We start from the raw sequence: 23,556 nt of genomic DNA on the forward strand, positions 1-23,556 counted from the left end.
CAATCAATCTCCTCTAAAATGAGAAACTTGCATCACCTACCATTTTCTTTAAATGTAATTGTCTTCAAAAAGGGATTAAGCACTTAAGCACTTACTCAAGGAAGCACGGAAAAAATCAAGTGAGATTTGAAGAAACGGAAATGATAACCCTTTTCATTATTTGGGACACCCAGCTACAGTGTATCTATGACTGCAAAGGGGCTGATGTACTCACATTTGAAGGGATGAACGGTCCTGATTGCCATGTACAACGCAGCTGGGTGTCCCAAGTGATGAAAAGGGGCGCATTTATCATTTACCTTGAAGAAAATATAAAAAAACAATAAGAAGAAGATGAAGAAAAGAGAAGAAATAAGAAGTAGTAGATTGAAGAAGAAAATATATCTCCAGTTGAAAGCTTCTTCAAGTAAAAGAACAAGAACACAAACCCAAAAGCAAAAAGCAAAAGCTTGTAGCTTCTTTTCTCATAAAAAAGTTACTCTCTTGTATGTGGGAATTAAATCCTACACCCACTCATCCCTATTTATATAGGAGATTTACTAGGGAGCATCGCATAAAGGCAAATCCCAAGCAAATCACTAATCACTCTGTATAGATCTACCAAAAAAAAAACAAGTCCCACTATAAAAATGGAATTCTAATAAAGGTTTGCATAAAAGATTCCTACTTCTAAATTCTAATAAAGGTTTGAATAAAAAAATTCCTACTTATAAAATTTAGGGAAAAATACACTTAGAACCCCTTGTCGTTTCTAAGACATTCAACTTAACCCCTAATGTTTAAAAAGTTACAAGTAGACCCCATGTGGTTTCAATTTGTGTAAGGTAGACCCCTCAGTTGACGGTTAGTCCACAGATTAAAGGGTTAGGATGATCCTATGGAGCTGATTTTTTGGGCACATCCTATCTATGTCAGGGCCCGTCAAATGAACGCTTTGGATCATCTAAACAAAGTGGGCCCACTGTGTTTTGGTAGTGTCTGGATTCAGTATGGGCCCACATTGTTTGGATGATCCAAAGCGTTCATTTGATGGGCCCTGACATAGATAGGGTGTGCCCAAAAAATCAGCTCCATAGGATCATCCTAACCCTTCAATCTATGGATGAACCGTCAACTGAGGGGGTCTACCTTACACAAATTGAAACCACAGGGGGTCACGTGTAACTTTTTAAACATTAGGGGTTAAGTTGAATGTGTCAGAAACCACAGGGGGTCTAAGTGTATTTTTCCCTAAATTTTACAAATTAGAGTTCTAAACGTAACAAAGGCTTCTAATTAAAATTCATAGCAAAAGTAACACTGCCTAAGGCACTGTTTGGATTGCAAGAACAATATTTTTGAGCAAAAATTTTCTGGGAAATTTTTTTCCTTCCACAAATCAGTGGAAAATGATATCTTGATATTAATTTAGTGAAGTGATATATCCGGCCCATTTTATTACCAGGGACAGCCAGCTGCAGTGTATCCATGACTGCAAAGGGGCTGATGTACTTCACGTGAGAAGGATTCAATGTGCCTGATTGTCACGTACACTGCCGCTGGGTGTCCCATGTAATGAAAAATGGTGCATTTATCATTTCCCTTAATACACACAGTCACACACTGAAATTCCACTTAGCAACTCAAGAGGGGGGTGAATTGGGTTTCTTATCAAATTTTACGGATTTAAAAACTTTGGTTTGCACTAGTTTTAGTTTGTTTAGAAAACTAAAATTAAGATTCAAATGCAAAAGAAAAAAGCTTACCACAAGAGAAGAAGAGAAGAGATAAGAGGATAGACACAAGAATTTTTATAGTGGTTCGGTCTTAATCCGATACTCCACTCTTCTCAAGTTGCTCCCTTGAGGATTCCACTATCTTCTCAAATGAACTTAAATACGGCGTTCCTTCCGCCTTGTACAAACCGAGCTTCGCGCTCAAAGGGTCTTCTACGGCGCCCTTTATTGCCAAATACAAAGAAGAAATGAAGATGTAGCTTGCTTGCCTCTAGATAGGCTGATTACATGTAAAGTACACTCACTCTCACTAGAAAAAGATGAACAAATGAAAAGCCTAAGGTCTCTCAAGAATAATCCAAGGTAAAGGCACAAGAGAGAGGGAGAGTGAAAATCTTAAGGAGAATGAGAATAAATGCCTTTGAATGCTCTTAGATTGTTAGGTAAACTCTTCAAGTGGTTTCCCAAGAGTCCCAAGGTTCATATATATAGGGGAGCAACAAATATGCCTTTTTTAAGCTCCCCAACGGTCTGCATGGAGTCCGGACTCGGAGCTCCGAGCGGACCGTAGTCCTTTAATTTTTTGAACCTGGAACGATTCTCGGAGCTCCGAGAATAATCTCAGAGTTCTGAAAAGCCTGAACAAAGCATATAAAATGTGTTCTTTGTTGCTGTTTTGGTTTGGGCTTTGGGAACTCAATTCCATCTTGTTAAATGGAATGTCATGAAGGTCCAAACATGTGTGGACACCACTATGAACATTTACTAACCATTTAAAATAGATTTAGGTTGATTTTAACTCTCTTTTGTGCCTTTGACCTAGACTATATATGAGAAACCAAATACATTCTAAAATTGCTTGGTCTTCAATCTTGTTGGCACTTTGTAGAGGCTTTGACATGTCTTCAATAAACTCCTTTGATGTTTGAGCCAAGCTTGAGCCTTTGAGTTGATTTGCATCCTTGTTGGGCTTGACTTCAACCTTGACTTTGAATATGCTTGACTTGCCTTTGTATTGGTCTTGTCTTGCTTGAATCGCCATTGTGTCAATGATGTCTTCTCCAAGTATTTGATCTCACCTTGAGCTTGAATGATTTTGCCATTTGTTGTGCAATCTTGAAGGTGCTAAAGCTATGAACATAGTCACTTAGCCAATGTAAATCATTAGTATATAAAACCTTTTTATGTCAAATTGAGTTTGCTAATCATCAAAATATTTCAATGGGAATACTTGTTGAACCCTTGGGCTAATACACACATATGAGTTTTTATATGATGATATAGTCCATTATTTTTCAAAAAGTACCGTATGGCCCACACTATATGATGATCAAAACCGTCCATTAGATGTGCCCCAAAAATCATTTCCATAGGTTGATCCTAACCCTTCGATCTATAGAGGGACTGCACATTAGAACGTTGATCCTAACCCTCTATAGATCGTATGGTTAGGATCAACCTATGGAAATGATTTTTGGGGCCCATCTTATGGATGGTTTGGGTCATCCTAGAGTATGGGCTGTATAGTACTTTGAGAGAGAGAGAGAGAGGTTGCAACTCGGGGGTCTGGTCGTGTTGGGTTGAGTTCTTTTTTTTTTTTTTAATATGAGAAAATCCCCAGATTCATAAACCTGACCCTACCTGATAGTTTTTTGGGTGAGGTCAGGCTTTTTAATGCTTAGCTAAGGATAATAGCTAATTTCAAAGATTGTAGAAAACAACAAATCTTCCCATAAAAAATCTCTAATTTTAAGTCATTAAGAGCATAAATTTAAAGAGCCTACTTTTTCCTCTCATTAACCTTAACAACTGAATAGAAGACAACTCTATCAACTTACTGGAAAATTATTGGTCATGCTATTCAAGAGATCAATAAGAAAGTCTTACTACACATGGGTAAAGTCAAGTTTGGGGCTTCTTTAAACCCAACCCGAACCGAGATTGGGTTGGGTTTTTCAACCTGTACCCTGACCCAACCTGAGACCTATGCTTTCTAAACCCGACCCAGGTTATTTTCGAGTCGGGTTGTGTAGGTTGCAACCTTAAGGACAACAATGCAATCTCTCCATCCCTAAAGATTTGAAAATCCCTATCTCAAGATACATTAGAGAGAAAAACCATAAGTCATATGGTTCATGAAACTTGTTTATATAACAACAAGCATGTTAAATATAATTTACATAAGTATATAACATATTAAATAACCAACTGATGATTGCCATTGCACCACTACAGATACTGATATAATCTAGCCAAACTACACATACACCCCCATTTTTTTTTCCCATAAAAGGCCAGTTTCAAGACCACTTCTTCTACTCGTTAATGTGGCGAAGCATCCAAGCAGGCATGAGGCTGTTGGTTCGAGTGTGGGCTTGTGCTCCTACTTCTTGTGCTTCCACGCCTCTTGTCGCCTGATGATAGGTTCTGTTCCACAGGAATACAAATTAGTAGGGATGTGATGTTTAAGTGAATTTTTAGCTTAGAAGGCCTTGGGAAAGAGAGAAGAAATTTTGGGTTCTATAAATTGCCAAGAAATTTTAAGCAGGAACCACATACAGCCAATAAACAGAGAAGATCCAAGCAAGAGAATATGGAGAATAGTCGTGGGGCTTTTAGAGCAAACCCAAGTTTTCGAGAGGATTCAAGTGAAGGAGCACCTCTTTCACAAACACACTTTTCCATTCGATTTCAAAACTAATCTATGTCGTTCTCTTACAACTTATATCGTAAGGCCATGTTTGGATCCCCACAAGATTTAGATTTGGATTTCTCACATTTGCAGTTGAGATTTGGAACTGGATCATATCCTTAGATTTCCAGTTCAGCTACAACAATGAAAGAAGATCTGATTTCCAAATCTTTTCTGCAAGACGTTATTTTGAAATCAATATTTGTTGCAATTGCCTTCACCCTTGCCGCTCCTCGACCTTGCTGCAGCAGCAGCGAGACGTCCCTCCCTCCCTCCCTCTCATACAACATGACCATGAGGATGATCGATGTATTTTGTATCCAAAACTCAAATCCAAATCCAAATACAAAACCATGAGGTATCCAAACCTGGCCTGATAGAATTCTATTGTAGACAATAATGAAAAGCAAGAAGGAATCCCTTATAATTAGGAAAAGACAATCCCAATATAGAAACTAACATACAAGAAAACAACTACCATAAATAAGCAAGGGAGCTAGAGCCAATGTTACCAGGGTCACTATCCCCCTCATCGTCCCGCGATCTAGGGTGCATGACCCCAAATATCATATGTTTGCGATCTAGATTGCTAAATATGACGATCCCATCTGATGCAACCCAAATCCTACGGGCTGATTTGTTTCTATTTTCCTACATATAATTTAGGCTAGATTTATTTCCATTTTCTTTCATGCCAATTAGGATAGATTTATTTATATTTCCATGCATGACCAAATAAGGAATTTGTCCATTCCATGCATAGCAAAATAAGGTCATTAGGATTGAGCTTATTTTTTATATTTAGGCTGCGTTTAATATGAAGGTGGCAATTTTAGATGTTTCTTTTTGCTTGTATGAGATTCCATTTTTAGAATTCCTCCTAATCTATAGAAGGAGATGGATGAGACATGTAATGGGACTTTGATTATTGAATGAAATTTGCCTTTGGCTTTTGAGTTCTTCTGAGAACTTTTGGTTGCTTGGATTAGCACCTGCAGGAGTATATTCTAGTTTCGCTCTGAGAAACTCGACTTCGACGGGATCAAAGTAAATTACATCCCCTTCGACGGTGATCGAAGTATTATATTCCCTACGACGGTTTTCGAAGGGCCCCTTTTTCATTTATTTTATCAATCTTCCATCCGCTGCTGCGTCACGAAAAGTGTTCAGATACTTGAACTGCATCAGTTGGTATCAGAGCTGACTCCTTCCTTGGGTTGAAGAAAAAGTTTGGTAGCGAAGTTTGCGTGGATTCGTGATGGCTACAGATTATCTTCGATCACTTCAAAGAAGAGTTGCCGAATGCCAAGATTGGGAAGTAACATCACATTTGAGATCATTTTATTATTTAGAGGAAGAAATCATAAATTGGGAGTCACCACCAATTTATGATGAATATTTAGATGATGGATATTTAATCTTTCCTAAAAGTTCAAATGGTGATTTATTGACGTTTGATGGTGACAAAGTGACCAACAATTCATTGGAAGAGGTAATCGATGAGTCTTATGGTATCCAAAACGAAGCAACAAAAAAGATTAGATTGGATATCTCATTTGGTGAACCTATGGAGATTGAAGAGATATGTGAATGGAAAGATTGTGCATTGATTTCTTTATCAGTTTATCTTGACCCATTTTTAATAGATCTTATATTGAAGCCTACAATAGTTACTCATGGATTCAAGCTCATTCAAGATCAAGAAAGAACATAATTTTATCTTGGGAATTATACAATGTGGTTGGGTAAATTCAGTTAATGATATTTCTTCGTTACTTCAAAACTAGAGGACGAGTATTTTTAAACCATGGAAGAATGATGGAGGCGGAGACCGCCGAAAGCATGTGTTGTTTGAAAGATTCAAATTCGAGGATGGATTTTCTCCAACCCGGGGAGACTGATGTAACCCAAATCCTACGGGCTGATTTGTTTTTATTTTCCTGCATATCATTTAGGCTAGATTTATTTCAATTTTCTTTCATGCCAATTAGGATAGATTTATTTCTATTTCCATGCATGACCAAATAAGGAATTTGTCCATTCCATGCATAGCTAAATAAGGTCATTTAGGATTGAGCTTACTTTTTATATTTAGGTTGCCTTTAATACGAAGGTGGCAATTTTAGATGTTTCTTTTTGCTTGTATGAGATTCCATGTTTAGAATTCCTCATAATCTATATAAGGAGATGGACGAGACATGTAATGGGACTTTGATTATTGAATGAAATTTACCTTTGACTTTTGAGTTCTTCAACTTATGGTTGCTTGGATTAGCACCTGCAGGAGTATTTTCAAGTTTCGCTCTGAGAAACTCGACTTCGACGGGATCGAAGTAAATCACATCCCCTTCGACGGTGATCGAAGTATTGTATTCCCTACGACGGTTTTCGAAGGGCCCCTTTTTCATTTATTTTATCAATCTTGCATCCGCTGCTGCGCCACGAAAAGTGTCCAGATACTTGAACTGCATCAGTTGGTATCAGAGCTGACTCCTTCCTTGGGTTGAAGAAAACGTTTGGTAGCGAAGTTTGCGTGGATTCGTGATAGGTACAGATTATCTTCGATCACTTCAAAGAAGAGTTGCCGAATGCCAAGATTGGGAGGTAACATCACATTTGAGATATTTTATTATTTAGAGGAAGAAATCATAAATTGGGAGTCACCATCAATTTATGATGAATATTTAGAGGATGGATATTTAATCTTTCCTAAAAGTTCAAATGGTGATTTATTGACGTTTGATGGTGACAAAGTGACCAACAATTCACTGGAAGAGGTAATCAATGAGTCTTATGGTATCCAAAACGAAGCAACAAAAAAGATTAGATTGGATATCTCATTTGGTGAACCTATGGAGATTGAAGAGATATGTGAATGGAAAGATTGTGCATTGATTTCTTTATCAGTTTATCTTGACCCATTTTTAATAGATCTTATATTGAAGTCTACAACAGTTACTCATGGCTTCAAGCTCATTTAAGATCAAGAAAGAATATAATTTTATCTTGGGAATTATATAATGTGGTTGGGTAAATTTCAGTTAATGATACTTCTTCGTTACTTCAAAACCAGAGGACGAGTATTTTTAAACCATGGAAGAATGATGGAGGCAAATACCACCGAAAGCATGTGTTGTTTGAAAGATTCAAATCAGAGGATGGATTTTCTCCAACCCGGGGAGACTGATGCAACCCAAATCCTACGGCTGATTTGTTTTTATTTTCCTGCATATCATTTAGGCTAGATTTATTTCCATTTTCTTTCATGCCAATTAGGATAGATTTATTTCTATTTCCATGCATGACCAAATAAGGAATTTGTCCATTCCATGCATAGCCAAATAAGGTCATTTAGGATTGAGTTTACTTTTTATATTTAGGTTGCCTTTAATATGAAGGTGGCAATTTTAGATGTTTCTTTTCGCTTGTATGAGATTCCATTTTTAGAATTCCTCATAATCTATAGAAGGAGATGGATGAGACATGTAATGGGACTTTGATTATTGAATGAAATTTACCTTTGGCTTTGAGTTCTTCTGAGAACTTTTGGTTGCTTGGATTAGCACCTGTAGGAGTATTTTCTAGTTTCGCTCTGAGAAACTCGACTTTGACGGGATGGAAGTAAATTACATCCCCTTCGACGGTGATCGAAGTATTATATTCCCTACGACGGTGTTCGAAGGGCCCCTTTTTCATTTATTTTATCAATCTTGCATTCGCTGCTGCGCCACGAAGAGTGTCCAGATTCTTAGACTGCATCACCGTCATTCTAGACTACAACATACCCGCTATCCAGTTTTGGTAGAAGGATCATTTTCACGGACAAGGAAAAAACAGTTGTACACTAGCTTAGTAATTTGATCATTTATAATATTTGTATGTTTTTATTTCAGAACTAGGTAGTTGTTTTCTGCTCGCTTTCTTTTTAAGACTGATCAGTATGCAACATGTGTTAGTATTTTATTTTGTGATATTTTTTTTTGAATGGTTATATTTTATATATTCAGATCTTTGAATAAATATGTATTTTAGTTTGGTGATATTTTTGAGATCTTTAAATATTATATATTTTAGTTTGAAACTAAAACTTTCTTTTTGAATAAATATGTATGTCACACACCCCATCTCACCTCGTACCAGGCTAACCATCGTACCACGTACCACATACCTGAACAAACCGAGTTACCGGTTACATTGACTAGAGTCCAAAATCTGTGATTTTGTGTAGTTTCCTTTGCGACAATAACTACTTAAATAAATACATTTTTTAATAATCTAAGAAAGAAACATTTTAAATAGTTTTCGAGAAGCTTCCTAATAGTATAACTATATCTAAAATTAGCTATCTAACAGAAGAAATATGCTAGACTAGCTTAGTAACAATACATCTTAATATACATGCTGCTATTTTTATCTATTAGAAAAAGGAAACATGCTGACATCGACATGCATACAAGGCATGCCATGTGGGCCTCAATTAAGTGGCTGTATTCTCCTGCACCAGAATTGTGTCATCTAGAAGCTTTCTACCTGCCTAAATCTTTAAATAAAGTGGGGAGGGGTGCCAGTATCATATGAAAAAGGGCGTGCACATATCAATTTCCTGAACTCTGTCCTGTAAATTTATTTCAATCAGTTTCCCTAACTCATCTGTTGTCCTGTAAAATTATTTCTGTGGTGCTGACCTAATCAGATTTCAAAACTATTATTATTCGTAGATGATAGAACCAAGTTAAACGCTAATAGAAATACACAACAATATTACGCATATGGCTTCTGCTCAGAACATTTAGAGAAAAGAGAGATGACACGTACCCAATATTTAGAGTGGGGAGAGGGCATGTTAGCAGGTATGGTTGTGAGGTTGGGGGTTGGATTTGTTGCTCCCAGTGGGCTTGGTGGGCCATAGCCTTCTCCTTCTCTTTCTCTTGGATCTGTTTTGAAACATGTTGCTTCCTCATTATACAATGAGAAAGTCCAATGATTTAAGGTAAGGAGTTTATTCAAATTTATAGAAGTTACCTTCTTCTCCAATATGCTATTTTGTTCCAGTAGTGCCTTCTCCTGTATAAACAACAATATCATGGGGATATATGGGACATTGGAAACATAGTTGTTCACGTCATGTTTATTTGTTTGTGTTTCCATGCAAGCATTAGGGAGAATTACACACAGCCATAGATAGATGTACATACATGCACAGTTCATGCATAGTTACAAAAATTCTTTGGATAACTAAAAAATGAGGAATGATAGATGCAAGGGCGCCCTTGCAAAAAGAGCGGGTAAAGGGCCCTTGATTGGATCCACGTCATTGTCGGTAACCTTTTTAAATCGGTCACTTAATGAAGTGCTGACGCAGGCCGGAGCCCACGTGGGATGGCTAAGATCAAAATGATCTCAACCAAGACGAAAGGATAGTTCCGGGAATCCTCAACCGGAGGCAACGGACGTCACTCAACGTTGCTATCGCGGAAGTCACTCGACGCGACCAAGCCACAAGCTTGATTCGTAGGAGGAATCACTCTACTCCAAAGCAAGGAAAGTTGCATAGAATATTTTTACAGCAATCAAAAGTTCATTTCCTTTCATTCTCATTCATGCTTATAGAGATTACAACAAAAGACTTGCAGTCCAAGACTCCATAAATGCATAGACACATTTCCTAGACACACACAAGTTACTAGCTAGTCAAAGCACTCTTTCAAGGCAATTAAAATAAACCACAACTTACTAAGAAAACTACAACTTTCCAAAAACTAAATATTAAAGACCAAAGACTAGTATTAAAGACCAAGACCAAAGACTAGTATTAAAGACAAAGGCCAAAATAATAAATGTGGCTGCATGTGATTTTATGCTCCCGCATCATTCTCCTTTGCTTGAGAAAAACTCGACATCGAGTTTGAAGTCAAGTCATGCCAAAGTTGCTCATCCATCTTCTTTAATTCTTCAACTGAGACCCATGCGTCCTCCGTGCTTAGTTTTCCCTTCTAATGAACTATATATTGAGTATAAGTCCCACGGCGAGTAGTTATGGAACGTGTACCCAAAACATCAATTGTTTCACGTGAAGGATTCACAGGTGTAGCAGAAAAATCATCAACGTCGAGTGAAGTTTTGTCCAAATCACCATGATATGCATATAAATCACTCACATTAAAAACATGACTAATTGATAACCCATCTGGCAGCTCTATACGATAAGCATTTGGTCCCAATTTCTTGAGTATTCGACACAGCCCAAACTTCCTTTGCTTAAGCTTGTTATAAGTTCCAGCAGAAAATCTTTCTTTCCGAAGATAAACCATGACAAGATCACCTTCTTGAAACTCCTTATTTCTCTTATGAACATCAGCACTTGATTTATAGAGTTGAGAAGAATGTTTTAAGTGTTTACGAACCTGGTTATGAATAGCTTTGATGTGGGCAGCAAATTCTTCAGCATCCATGCTCACTCGGGACTGATGTGGCAATGGCAATAAATCCAAAACTTGATGAGGATTTCTACCATAAGTAACCTCAAATGGAGACTTCTTAGTAGATCGATGAAGAGAACTGTTATAGGCAAATTCAGCTTGAGGGATGACAAATTCCCATCTCTTTGGATTCTCACCAACCAAACTTCGCAACAAATTACCAAGTGATCTATTCACAACTTCTGTTTGGCCATCAGTTTGTGGATGGTAGGCACTAGAAAATTGCAATCGAGTTCCCAAAAGCTTCCAAAGTGTTCTCCAAAAATGACTCATAAATCGCACATCACGATCAGAAGTAATGGACCTTGGAACTCCATGTAAATGAACCACTTCATGGAAGAATAAAGTAGCTTTATGAGAGGCATCAATGGAGTTCTTGCATGGTATAAAGTGTTCCATCTTTGAAAATCGATCAACAATAACAAAAATGCAATCATTCCCATGCTGTGTATTCGGTAAACCAAGAACAAAGTCCATAGATATATCTTCCCAAGGTGCTTCTGGAGTAGGAAGGGGCTGATATAAACCTGTATGAAGGTGCTTCTGGAGTAGGAAGGGGCTGATATAAACCTGTATTTTGAGAACTTCCCTTGGCCTTTTGACAAACAAGACACCTTTCCACAAACCGTGCAACATCACGCTTCAAGGTAGGCCAAAAGTAATGGTCCTTTACAAGTGCCTCTGTCTTATCCCTCCCAAAATGTCCACCAAGTCCGCTACGATGCAACTCATTAATGACAAACAACCTTAGTGACCTTCTTGTAGGCACAACTGGTTCCCTTTAAAAAGATAGCCATTAATGATCATGAAATCACTGTTGTTCCCTTCATTCAACCCCTGCAAACCTTTAGAAAAGAATGGATCTGCAGCATAATGTTTTGGTAACAGATCAAACCCAACAATCTCATAAGATAAAGTGACCAATAAACTGTACTTTCGGCTTAATGCATCATCAACCTTGTTAGAAGAACCGGCTTTATGATTTAAAACAAAACTGAACTTTCGAAAGTAGGATACCCAGCCCGCATGACGAGAACTCAGCTTCTTTTGTGCATTAAGAAACCGCAATGCCTCATGGTCAGAATAAAGAACAACCTCCACTCCAATGAGGTAATGTTCCCAATGCTTCAAAGCTTGCACCACCACATACAACTCCTTGTCATAGGTTGAATATTTCAGCTTGGCATCACTTAGCTTCGGGCTAAAATAAGCAATCGGCCTTCCATCTTGCATTAGGACGACACCTATACCCACATTAGAAGCATCACATTTTACTTGAAATGTTTTTGTGAAATCTGGCAAGGCAAACACTGGAGCTTCAACAAGCTTTGATTTGAGAAGTTGGAAACTCTTTTCCGCTTCATCGGTCCAATGGAACTCCTTTCTTTTCAAAACATCCATCATAGGAGCGATAATAGTGCTGAAACTTTTGATGAACCGACGATAAAATGAAGCTAGGCCATGAAAACTTCGCACATTAGTAAGATTTTTAGGTGTAGGCCAATCAAGAATTGCTTGAACTTTCTCTTCATCCATTTGAATTCCTCTTGCAGTCACAACATAGCCTAAAAACACAATTTTGTCAACCATAAAACAACACTTTTTAAGGTTGGTATATAGCTGGTTCTCATGAAGGACTTGAAACACATTCGCCAAATGCTCTAAATGTTGAATTTTGTCCTTGCTGTAAATCAAGATGTCGTCAAAGTAGACAACAACAAACTTTTTAAACTTCTTCAAGACTTGTGTCATAAGCCTCATGAAAGTACTTAGGGCATTGGACAACCCAAATGGCATAACAAGCCATTCAGAGAGGCCTTCTTTTGTTTTATAGGATGTTTTCCACTCATCACCCATTCAGACTCGAATTTGATGGTAGCCACTACGTAGGTCAATATTAGAAAAAACTTTTGCAACGGCAAGCATATCAAACATATCATCAAGGCGAGGGATTGGAAACCTATACTTCACAGTTATTTTATTCACAGCCCTATTGTCAATACACATCCTCCAAGTTTCATCTTTCTTAGGAGTTAAGAGAGCCGGAATTGCACAAGGACTAAGTGACTCTCTAAGAAGTCCCTTGTTAACCAATTCCTCAACTTGTCTTTGTAATTCAGCATGTTCTTTAGGAGACATTCTATAATGAGGCAAGTTAGGAAGTGTAGCACTTGGAATGAGGTCAATGTGGTGTTGAATATCACGGAGTGGAGGCAAACTAGCCTGTAGTTCTTCAAGAGCCAAGCCTTTCAATCTGTCCATCAACTTTGAAACTTCTTCCGGAATCACTTTAACATTGTCTCGGCTCTCTCCCACAACCACCAAAGCATAAGCAACATCTTCTTTCATACAAGCATGCTCAAAAGCTTTGTAAGACAACAAGCTTACTTTATTTTTAGATTGCACAGTGGTAGGAATATCCTTCAATGGGTTCAACATATACTTTACCCCATGCTTAACAAGAGAGTAGGTGTTCTTCCTTCCATCATGTTTAGCATTTCGATCAAATTCCCACGGCCTCCCAAGAAGTAGATGACAAGCATCCATAGGAAGAACATCAAAGTAGATCTCATCTTCATACTTTCCGATTGAAAAACTTGATTCGGCACCTTTGTGATTGTTGAATAATGTATTAGGTTAGTTTAGACATTACTTGTATTAGTTAGGGGTATTGTAGTCATTGTATGTTGTTGCCCTAGTTTGGGCCTATATATACATCATATTCATGAGGAGCTCCCTAGTGGAGTCTTTCCAACCTTCACTCCTCTTCTTTTTCCTCTCTTCTCTAACCCTAGATTACTTCTAACATGGTATCAGAGCCAATGGGCTAATCCTTCAAGAAGGAAAGAAGAAGAGTATCTCCCTCCATGTCATCATCCCTTTCTCTCGTATCTCGTTTTCCTCTCTTTATCTCTCTATAGTTTCTCCCTCAAATCTCAAATCCCTCAAATATCTCTCTCATAGTGTCTCTCTTTCCTTGTCTTTAAAACCCTTTTTTTTTTGAAGAAAATCTCTCTCTTGCTCGTGTCCTTTTTGCCAAGACCACAAAATCTCAAAAAAAGAAGAAAAAAAGTCACTTCTTCTCCTCGCTCGTGTCCTTCCCTTCTCCTCCTCCCACTGGCCCTCTTCCCTTTCCCCTAACCCCTCCATTCCCTGCTACAGTAACCCACTGCAGTAACCCGCTACAGTACTGCTACAGTAACCACTACAGTGCCGCTACAGTAAATCGCTACAGTAGCCTGCTACAATACCCAAATAAAAAAATAAAATAAAAAATTCATTTCTATACCCTAGAAATCTCACTCTTTCTCTTTCATTTCGTCAAACGTATTTCGTTTTTAACCCATTTTCCCTCTATCGTATATCTCAAAACAAAACAAAAATCGTATTTGTATTACTTGTCTAAACTCATTTTGGGTTCTCCTCCACTCCAAAGCTCTCTTTATTTTCTCTTATCTTTTTTTGGCCTATGGCCTTTGTCTTTCTCATCTCATCTTCAAGGTGCACCCCAAGTGTTTGATGCAATATCTCAAAGGGGTTTTGTGCCTTGAAAGTGTTCTTTTTGTTTCAAGTTGAAGGCCTTTGGCCTCAAGTTGAGGCCAAACCTCAACTTGAGGGGGAGTGTTGTCTTGTATTGTTTCTTGTTGTTCTCTTGTGCTTGTCTTGTTGTCGTCTTCTTATCATCTCTTTCTTTCTATTACCTTTTATGTCTTTTATGTAGTTCTTCAAGGCGCGCACCAAGTATTTGATAAAATGTCTAAGAGAGGTGTGGTGCCTTGTTTGTCATCTTTCCTTTGTCTTCTTGTCTACGACGCACACCAAGTGTTTGATCAAATGTCCGAAAGCGGTGTAATGCCTTGTTTGTATTCTTTTCGTTGCAAGTTGAAGGTATTTGACCTTCAACTTGAGGGGAAGTGTTTTCATGTAGTTCTTTGTGTCTTTTCTTCGGAGTGTTGTCCACTTTGTTATCTTTTCTTGAGGGGGAGTGTTGTTAGTGTTGTCTTTGTCTTCTTGAGGGAGTGTTGTCTTGTTTTTATGTCTTATTTTTCATGTCTCTTCGTGTTATTCGGCTTTATGCCTTATCCCTTCATGTTATCTTCTTCCTCCTTTTTCGAGCGATGGCTTCCATATCCATCGTTGGTCGGTTCTCTTACAGGCGACTGTCTTTTCCCGTCGACCTCTCCTTTCCAGGCAATGGTTTCCCCATCGTTGGTCGGCTCTTTTCAGGCGACGATGTTCATGCCGTCGACCTTGTCTCCGGGCGATGATGTCCCCATTGTTGGTTGGTTATCTTCCTCTTCTTATCTTCAGGTGACGATGTTCATGCCGTCGACGTTGTCACCAGACGATGGTTTCCCCATCGCTGGTTGGTTATCCTCTTCCTATCTTCTTATCTTTTCAGGTGACGATGTTCATGCCGTAGACCTAGTCTCCAGATGATGGTTTCCCCATCATTGGTTGGTTATCCTCTTTCTCTCTATCCCTTCTCTTCAGGCAACGGTTTCTCCGTCGACCTTGTCTTCGATGGTTTCCCCATCAGTTGCTATCCTCTTCACTTGGCGTTGTGCTGCTTCGCCAATGTTCGTTGTGCGCACCTTTGGTGTGCCCCTTTTGCTTGCTGGATTGTAGTTGTTTTTGCCATGGCGCCTCCATTGCCCTTGATATGCGGATATGTTCGCCGTGCTCTCATTCAGGGAGATGCCCTATTTGATCGCTCTCGTTGTTGTGCTACTTCAGGGAGCTACTCTTTTGATGGACATTGATCTCGATGCTGTTCATGGTGGCCTTTGTTTTTTTGTTTATGTTTTTCATTATGTATGTACCACACCAGCTTGAGGATGAGTGTTATACCAAGCTGGATGTGCATGAGCTTCTTGAACTTTTTTAGCTGTTGCCGTAGTTCTTTGTAGCAAGCTGGAGCTTCATAGTATATACACTCCAGTTTGAGGGGGAGCGTTGAATAATGTATTAGGTTAGTTTAGACATTATATGTTGTTGCCCTAGTTTGGGCCTATATATACATCATATTCATGAGGAGCTCCCTAGTGAAGTCTTTCCAACCTTCACTCCTCTTCTTCTTCCTCTCTTCTCTAACCCTAGATTACTTCTAACAGTGATATCATAATTTCACCTCCCTTCTTGAACAATGACACTTTGTAGAGCTTGGGGTGATGTTCACATTTGAGCTTCAACCTATCAATCACAGTCTTTGACGCCATGTTTTCATAACTTCCGGAATCAATCATCAAAATACATTTCTTCCCATAAGACAAGCAATAAGTTCGGAAAATATTATGCTTTAGACACTGGTCATCTTCTTGAACCGTCATCACCCGATGAATTACAAGACTTTCAGCATCACAATCTGGTTCACAATACTCCTCTTCTACTTCTCCATCGGGTTCCTCATCATAAACTGGTTCTTTCTCCTCTTCCAAAAATCCCTCTTCGGCAAGGTTCACTTCAGCCCTCTTCGTTGGACATTCATAAGATCAATGGCCAGGTTCTCCACATCTAAAACATTTGTTTGAGGAAGATACACCCTTACCACGATCCTTGTTTCCTCACCCATCACGTGGGTTTGGACGTTCAAAAGTAGGTGCAAAATTCCTCTTTCCTTGCGCAACCGTCTTTTCTTTTAAAACTTTAAACTTTTCACCTCTTCTAAAGGAGCTCCATTTACACTTATCTTCTGCTTTGAGTGCCATTTGATAGATTGAATAGAGTGCAACATTAGTTCACCACGAAGACTAAATTTCAAACCACTTCTATATCGAGCAACAAGTTGGTCATCACTTTCATTCAAATTGATTCGACTCATTAACTTGTAGAACTGCTCTGTATAATCGGCTACCGATTGATCATTAAGCTGATGCAATTGATGAAACTTACTGTAAAGTGTTTGAGGGTAGTCCAGCGGAAGAAACTTCTCATCTAACTTCAATTTCATTTCTGCCCATGACCTAATCCTTGGAACACCTCTTCGATCTCGATTTCGTTGGTATTGTTGCCACCAAACAAGAGCATGTCCCTTCAATTTTGTAGCCACGAATTGCACATTCCTCTCGTCTGAGAGATCCTTCCACTCAAAGAATACTTCCAAAGAGGCGATCCAATCACAATACTCATCCGGATTGAGTTTTCCTTCAAAATCAGAAACATTAACTTGAATGCTTCTATCCGATCCTTCAAGAGCTCTAGCCAGGTGTTCCATATTCCATCGATCATTTTGTGGGGCTGCTGGAGTTTCAACGGAACTAGATGAGTCACCGTCTTCATTCATATTCATCCTTTCACGACCAAATGATGCACTCCTCCTACTTCAGGGAGAAGAGGGTGCCAGCGCTCTTTCTAAAAAATCATTCACCATTTGTCGAAGCTCTTGATTAGATTGACGGAGTTCGACAAGTTCAGCTCGCACATCATCATCATAAATTTCAGTAATAGGTCGTCCACGCTGCATTTTATAAGCTTGAAAAATGAAGGAAATTCGGATTTGCAGTCCCCTCCGTCGACCTTTAGTAAAATGCTAATATCTCCTTGGAGAAAACTCCGATTTACGATCTGTTTGTTACGTTGGAAAGTAGACTCGACGAACTTTCCGTTGGTACATGGCTTGCACAGATCGGACACCGATAACCCCTTAAAAAACAGCACGAAACAGACCCCAACTTTCTGGACTGCAAAATTCTGGATTGTGAACGAAGTGCGCCACAGGTTCTTGTAGCTTTGATACCACTTTGACGCAGGCCGGAGCCCACGTGGGATGGCTAAGATCAAAATGATCTCAACCAAGAGGAAAGGATAGTTTCGGGAATCCTCAACAGGAGGCAACGAACGTCACTCAACGTTGCTAATCGCGGAAGTCACTCGACATGACCAAGCCACAAGCTTGATTCGTAGGAGGAATCACTCTACTCCAAAGTAAGGAAAGTCCCTTTCCTTCCATTCTCATTCATGCTTATAGAGATTACAACAAAAGACTTGTAGTCCAAGACTCCATAAATGCATAGACACATTTCCTAGACATACACAAGTTACTAGCTAGTCAAAGCACTCTTTCAAGGCAATTAAAACAAACCACAACTTACTAAGAAAACTACAACTTTCCAAAAACTAAATATTAAAGACCAAAGACTAGTATTAAAGACCAAGACCAAAGACTAGCATTAAAGACAAAGGCCAAAATAATAAATGTGGCTGCACGTGACTTTATGCAACTGCATCATTCTCCTTTGCTTGAGAAAAACTTGACATCGAGTTTGAAGTCAAGTCCTGCCAAAGTTGAATTTCGAACGAAATTTCAAAATTTCGGCAAAAATTTCGGTTTCGGTGAGGACCGAAACTCATTCTGAAACTGAAATTTAAAACCTTGTCTGTAAGTACAGAGATCTGACCTTTCTCTGAAGCTCTGCAATTGAATTGAACATGATTTGGTTCTGCATGATAAAAGATCATTTAAGCATTACAAACTAAAGAATATTTTATACGAATAATTATTTAAAGCTTCCAAATGTTGTTTGAAATTTCGGTTTCGGCCTTCGGTAGAAATTTCATTGGCAATTTCAATTTCGGTGGAAATTTCTGTAAAAATCTTATAATTTCGAGGAAATTTAAAGCCATGGTTGTTACATGTGGGAGCCACCGCCTGAAACCAATCTGGTTTTAGGGTTCGTCAACCTGGCTGGTCATTGGTACTGCAGGCGATGAACTTCCATCCAAGATTGGATTGTTGCCAACTTCACGTACACCAAAAATTTGGTGTAATTCTCTCTCTCTCGCTCGCTCTCTCTGCCTGTCTCTCTCCCTTTTAAGACACAGGACCATTCCATAATTCTAATTATTTAAGACACTGAGAAGGAATAAAAAAGAGCAACATACCTTTCGGGTTCTTATATGCTTCAAAGCGGCATCAAGCTGTTGCTCTAAGTGATGAAGCTCTTTGAAACTCAAGGAATCAAGGTCTTCTCCCATAAAATGCCTGCAGATATATAAAGAAACAAAGCTACAGTTACAATGCAATTTACAATGGTTATGTGATAGATAAATAGAATCACTCGGTATGCTATAAATACCTGTGGCTTCTTTGTAAATCCTCAACCTTGGCCTTAAGTTTTCTATATTCAAGACACCAGCTCCCCTACATAAAGATGGATCAAATAACTTGAAAATTTTTGTTTTAATTGATCAGATAGGAAATATATCTCCATTTTCAGAAGTTTTGAGAGCCGGAAATGGGTTGGAAAACTCTTAAGCGAGAGTGTGCGAGTTAAGAATCTTCGATTGAAGTTGTGATTTTTGCATAAAAGTTCTTCAATGCATTAATATTTCTCTATCCACTCGTAACAGTTATATACAAATGGACATAAGATTGTGATTTTCATGAAACTTTAATACAGAAAAATCAGGAATTTATGAATCGACGTGCGAGCAACGATCCAATACTTCAGTGACTCTAGCTTAGGGAGCCCTGGGCCGATGGGAGTAGGTGGTCTGCTTCGTGATCATAAAGGCAGTACAAGCTGGGCTTTTTTAGGCCCCATTGGGATTGCAGACTCTAATGAGGCGGAGATAAGATCCATTCACCTATGAGTAAGGTTGATTGGTCAGAATATCCTTGATCAGATTACAGTGGCAGGGGATTCCCTGAATGTTATAAAGTGGTTGAAGGGAAGCCTCCCCCATCCTTGGCGGTTTGTACAGTGGATGTATGGGATTTTGGATCTAGTAGGGATCCTCCGTCTTCTTCCACCACGTAAGAAGGTCGGAAAACAGTGAGGCAGATCAGCTAGTGCTAGTGAGGGAGGGAGCCTCTAGGATGAACTTGAAAATGTTTGACCTCCCCCTTGACGTGTCTTGACTTATATTCCTTGTTTTTCTTTTCCATTTCTTGGTTGTAGCTTGATCATCCGATCGCTAGGCTGATCCCCTGGTAATCTATTTTTTCTAATATAATTTGTAGGAGTGAATGGAACAAGATATTGACAATCTTTGCCTAGTGGAAAGTAGATCCAATCGAGACCAAATTGCCGAAAACAATTCCCTATTCAACCTTAAGATCCACGATGCGCACTTCCACGAAATACCACCATGTCATTCATAAAGTAGAATTTCCTTGAGGCTGCAAATAGCTTTTCCTGGAGCAAAACATCCAAGATCTCGCGAAAAACTGTGTAGTATGATGTCGAGTTGAAATGTTAGATTTGGATATCATCAAAATAAACTACTGTACATTGCCCCATAAATGACCCAAGCATGCTATTCATGATCCTCATAAACGTGTTAGGGACATTGAAAACCCAAATAGCACCACACATCATTCATATAATCTCTCCTTCATCTTGAAGTTAATTTTCCACTCATCTCTAATCTGGATGTGGTTATGGGGATATACTCGCTTGTCAAATCCAACTTCAAAAATATCCTAGCCCAGCTGATCAAAGATATCATCTAATCTTGGAATGAGAAAATGGTACTTCACCATACTTTTATTTATTAATATGATATTCATCCACATCCTCCATGGGATATCTTTCTTCAATATAAAAAATATATCAATTACAAAATGGCTAAATCTCTCCCGTATAAATTACCTTTCTAGGGCTCATCCACACACTGACTGAGCTCTTCATGCTCTTAGGGCTCATCCTATAGTGTGCACGATTTGGTAAACTCTCCCTTGGTACCAAATCAATCCAATGTTGAATATCTCAACAAATCTTTCGAGAATATGTCTAGAAACTCTCTAGTGAAGGCCTACTCCTCCTGGTGCTTCACCCAAGTCAGTTTTCTCCATACCAAGTAGAATAGAAACTACCATAGTTTCTTCATTGGCATCTATGAACTTAGCCATAGTAAGTAAACTGGCACCTTCATTGAAAGTTGGTTGAGAACTAATTTCCTTCGACAGTTCAATTCCGATTCTAATTTTATTGAAAATGAAGTAGTAGGTATTTCCTCTCCCATATTCACAACACTCCTAATCACACTACCATGGTCTCCATAATATATATATATATATATATATATATATATATATATATATATATATATAGAGAGAGAGAGAGAGAGAGAGAGAGAGAGAGAGAGAGAGAGAGAAAAGAGAAGGTACTCCCTGGAGTACATAGCTTATCTACTCCCTACCTTAAAATAACAGTTGGGGCCACATTGTTTGGGTGATCCAAAGCATTCATTTGATGGGCCCTCACATAGATAGGGTGTGCCCAAAAAATCAGCTCGATAGAATCATCCTAACCCTATGAACTGTAGAGGCAAAAAATGGACAGATTTGTGCAGGTTTATACACGTCCATTTTTGCCTCCACAGTTCATAGGGTTAGGATTATCCTATCGAGCTGATTTTTTGGGCACACCCTATCTATGTGAGGGCCCATCAAATGAATGCTTTGGATCACCCAAACAATGTGGCCCCAACTGTTATTTTAAGGTAGGGAGAAGATAAGCTATCTACTCTAAGGAGTACCTTCTCTTTTCTCATATATATATATATATATATATATATATATATATATATATATAGAGAAAACATTTCCTACACACTTGTGTAGGCAAGTTACCTACGCACTACCTTAAAATACAGTGGGGGCCCACATTGTTTGGGTGATCCAAACAATTCATTTGAATGGTCCTCACATAGATAGGGTGTCCACAAAAAATCAGATCCATAGGATCATCCCAACCCTACGATTTGTGGAGGTAAAATGGACGTGTATAAACCTTCACAAATTAGTCCATTTTTTGCCTCCATAGTTTGAATGGTTAGGATGATCCTATGGATCTGATTTTTTGTGGACACCCTATCTATGTGAGGACCATTCAAATGAATTGTTTGGATCACCCAAAAAATGTGGGCCCCCACTGTATTTTAAGGTAGTGCGTAGGTAACTTACCTACACAAGTGTGTAGGAAATGTTCTCTCATATATATATATATATATATATATATATATATATATATATATATATATACACTTTTGAAACTATTACCTCATTTCCCTTATGGATTTGGGTGTTGTTGTGCATTCATTCAGAGCTTTGTAATGGCCTCCTCTGGCAGGAGATTTCAGCAACTCTTCGAATCAATCATTACCTAGACAGGTGAAATAGGTTGTTTCTAAATCACGGGTCGTCCTCGACTTCATTGAGCGTAAAACACATTCTCTACATCACTAGGACATCTCCAACATCACTGAATAGCATGATCTCCTCTATATCGTGACGCAGGAACATCTCGTCAGCCTAAGCAGATCAACGAACGAAAAGTTCAAATCCACAATCAGGCTGTCGAAATGACATCATCATGAAACCTTCCATTTTGGGCACTTTCCAATTTTACCATTTTCTATTTTCGGTGTATTTCTATATCGGTCGAGTTATGAATTTGACAGCTTTCTGTATTTAGAAATCTATTTTTAAATTTTGCTTTTCGGAACCATAATAGGAAATATTCTATTTTGGGTCTTAGAAGTTAGTAAGTTACTAATTTGGTTTTGTTAGATTAGAAAGCTTCCATTTCCATTTTGTAAAGTCATTAATTTAGGCTATTGAGTTGAGTTTGTCTTAGATTAGAAAGTCTTATTTATGAAGTCATATCAACTAGTTATTAATAGGGATGGCAGATTCAAATGAGGTAAAAGTGCATGCAGTCCATCAAGGTATCAAGCTCCTAGAGGGTGACAATTTGGAACAAAGTAATGATTGAAGGAGATTCCCTCAATGTTATTCATTGGTTGAGTGGATCCCTCATTTTCCAATGGAGATTTAATGAGTTCTTGAGGAGAATAAGGACATTGTGGGTAGCTCATCTATCTCTTTTCGCCATAGAAGAAGTGCAAATACCCGAAATACCCTCCCTTCAAAATTCGTCCCCCTCCATTAGTGAGGGGCATTTTTGTCTTTAAGAGTTAGAATTTGATTATGACTTCTTGGTAGATAGGGCTTCTTTAGAAAATCCTATAAATACATCATTAAGGGAGATTAAGATACCCTAAAACGTTTTTGCAGCCCTAAGAGGAGATCTTCATGGAGAAAGAGAGGAAGAACGGGATTCAAGAAGAGAGATCGCGAACCAAGGTATTTGACCTCTAAGGAAAGGGATAAAGAAAGTGATTCGGTATTGAGAGTTTGATCCTCGTGGAACCGGTGATGAGGCGCGGGAGTGATCCTAATTTTTGACTATCTCTACTTATAAGTACTTTTCATGCTTTAGACAGTGAGTATTGTTTAGGACTACTGAGACTATGTCATTTGATTAAGTACTTTGATTTTATGGGATTACGTGTTAGGTGAAAGATTTGGAAAGTGACTGAGATTTGATTATTGGATTAATGTAAGACCTTTAAACTTCAATTAATTGGATTATTGCAGATGGTTTTGGTATTTGCTTTGCTAGCCTTGTATGCTTGTGAAGCTTGCTTTGCAGGTGTACGGCGCTGTCGCACCCCTAAGCCTTTTGTATTGATTATGTGTGTATGCTAAGAAGCACGAGTACTCTCCGGAGGCCCACGTACCCGTGTCGGGTGCGTATCGGGTGCGGGTGCTCTTGGGTACTCTTTGGGTGCGTACTGGGTACGCACCCAGGTTTGTGTACGTATCGGGTGCGCACCCGTTTCAAATTAAATTGAAAATTACAAATTTACAATAGAGGGGCTG

At 38.7% G+C, this 23,556-nt stretch overlaps 1 protein-coding gene across 1 annotated transcript in view; it reads right to left on the reverse strand.

Annotated features, from left to right (window-relative positions):
• Nucleotides 1–3,819: 3,819 nt before the first annotated feature.
• Nucleotides 3,820–23,556, reverse strand: part of AP1 (K-box region and MADS-box transcription factor family protein) — an 80,446-nt gene continuing 60,709 nt past the window's right edge. The window contains exons 3-8 of the mRNA XM_077366342.1: nt 18,962–19,026; nt 18,768–18,867; nt 18,284–18,325; nt 9,430–9,471; nt 9,223–9,341; nt 3,820–4,142 (exon numbers count right to left, since the gene is read on the reverse strand). Coding sequence (XP_077222457.1) covers nt 4,031–4,142; nt 9,223–9,341; nt 9,430–9,471; nt 18,284–18,325; nt 18,768–18,867; nt 18,962–19,026 — 480 coding nt within the window. The 3' untranslated portion in view covers nt 3,820–4,030. The remainder of the gene's footprint in view (nt 4,143–9,222; nt 9,342–9,429; nt 9,472–18,283; nt 18,326–18,767; nt 18,868–18,961; nt 19,027–23,556) is intronic.

The sequence above is a fragment of the Tasmannia lanceolata genome, unplaced genomic scaffold, assembly GCF_043159265.1.
Source record: "Tasmannia lanceolata isolate RefF3 unplaced genomic scaffold, GAP_Taslan_0.1 ptg000003l, whole genome shotgun sequence".
Lineage (NCBI taxonomy): Eukaryota > Viridiplantae > Streptophyta > Magnoliopsida > Canellales > Winteraceae > Tasmannia > Tasmannia lanceolata.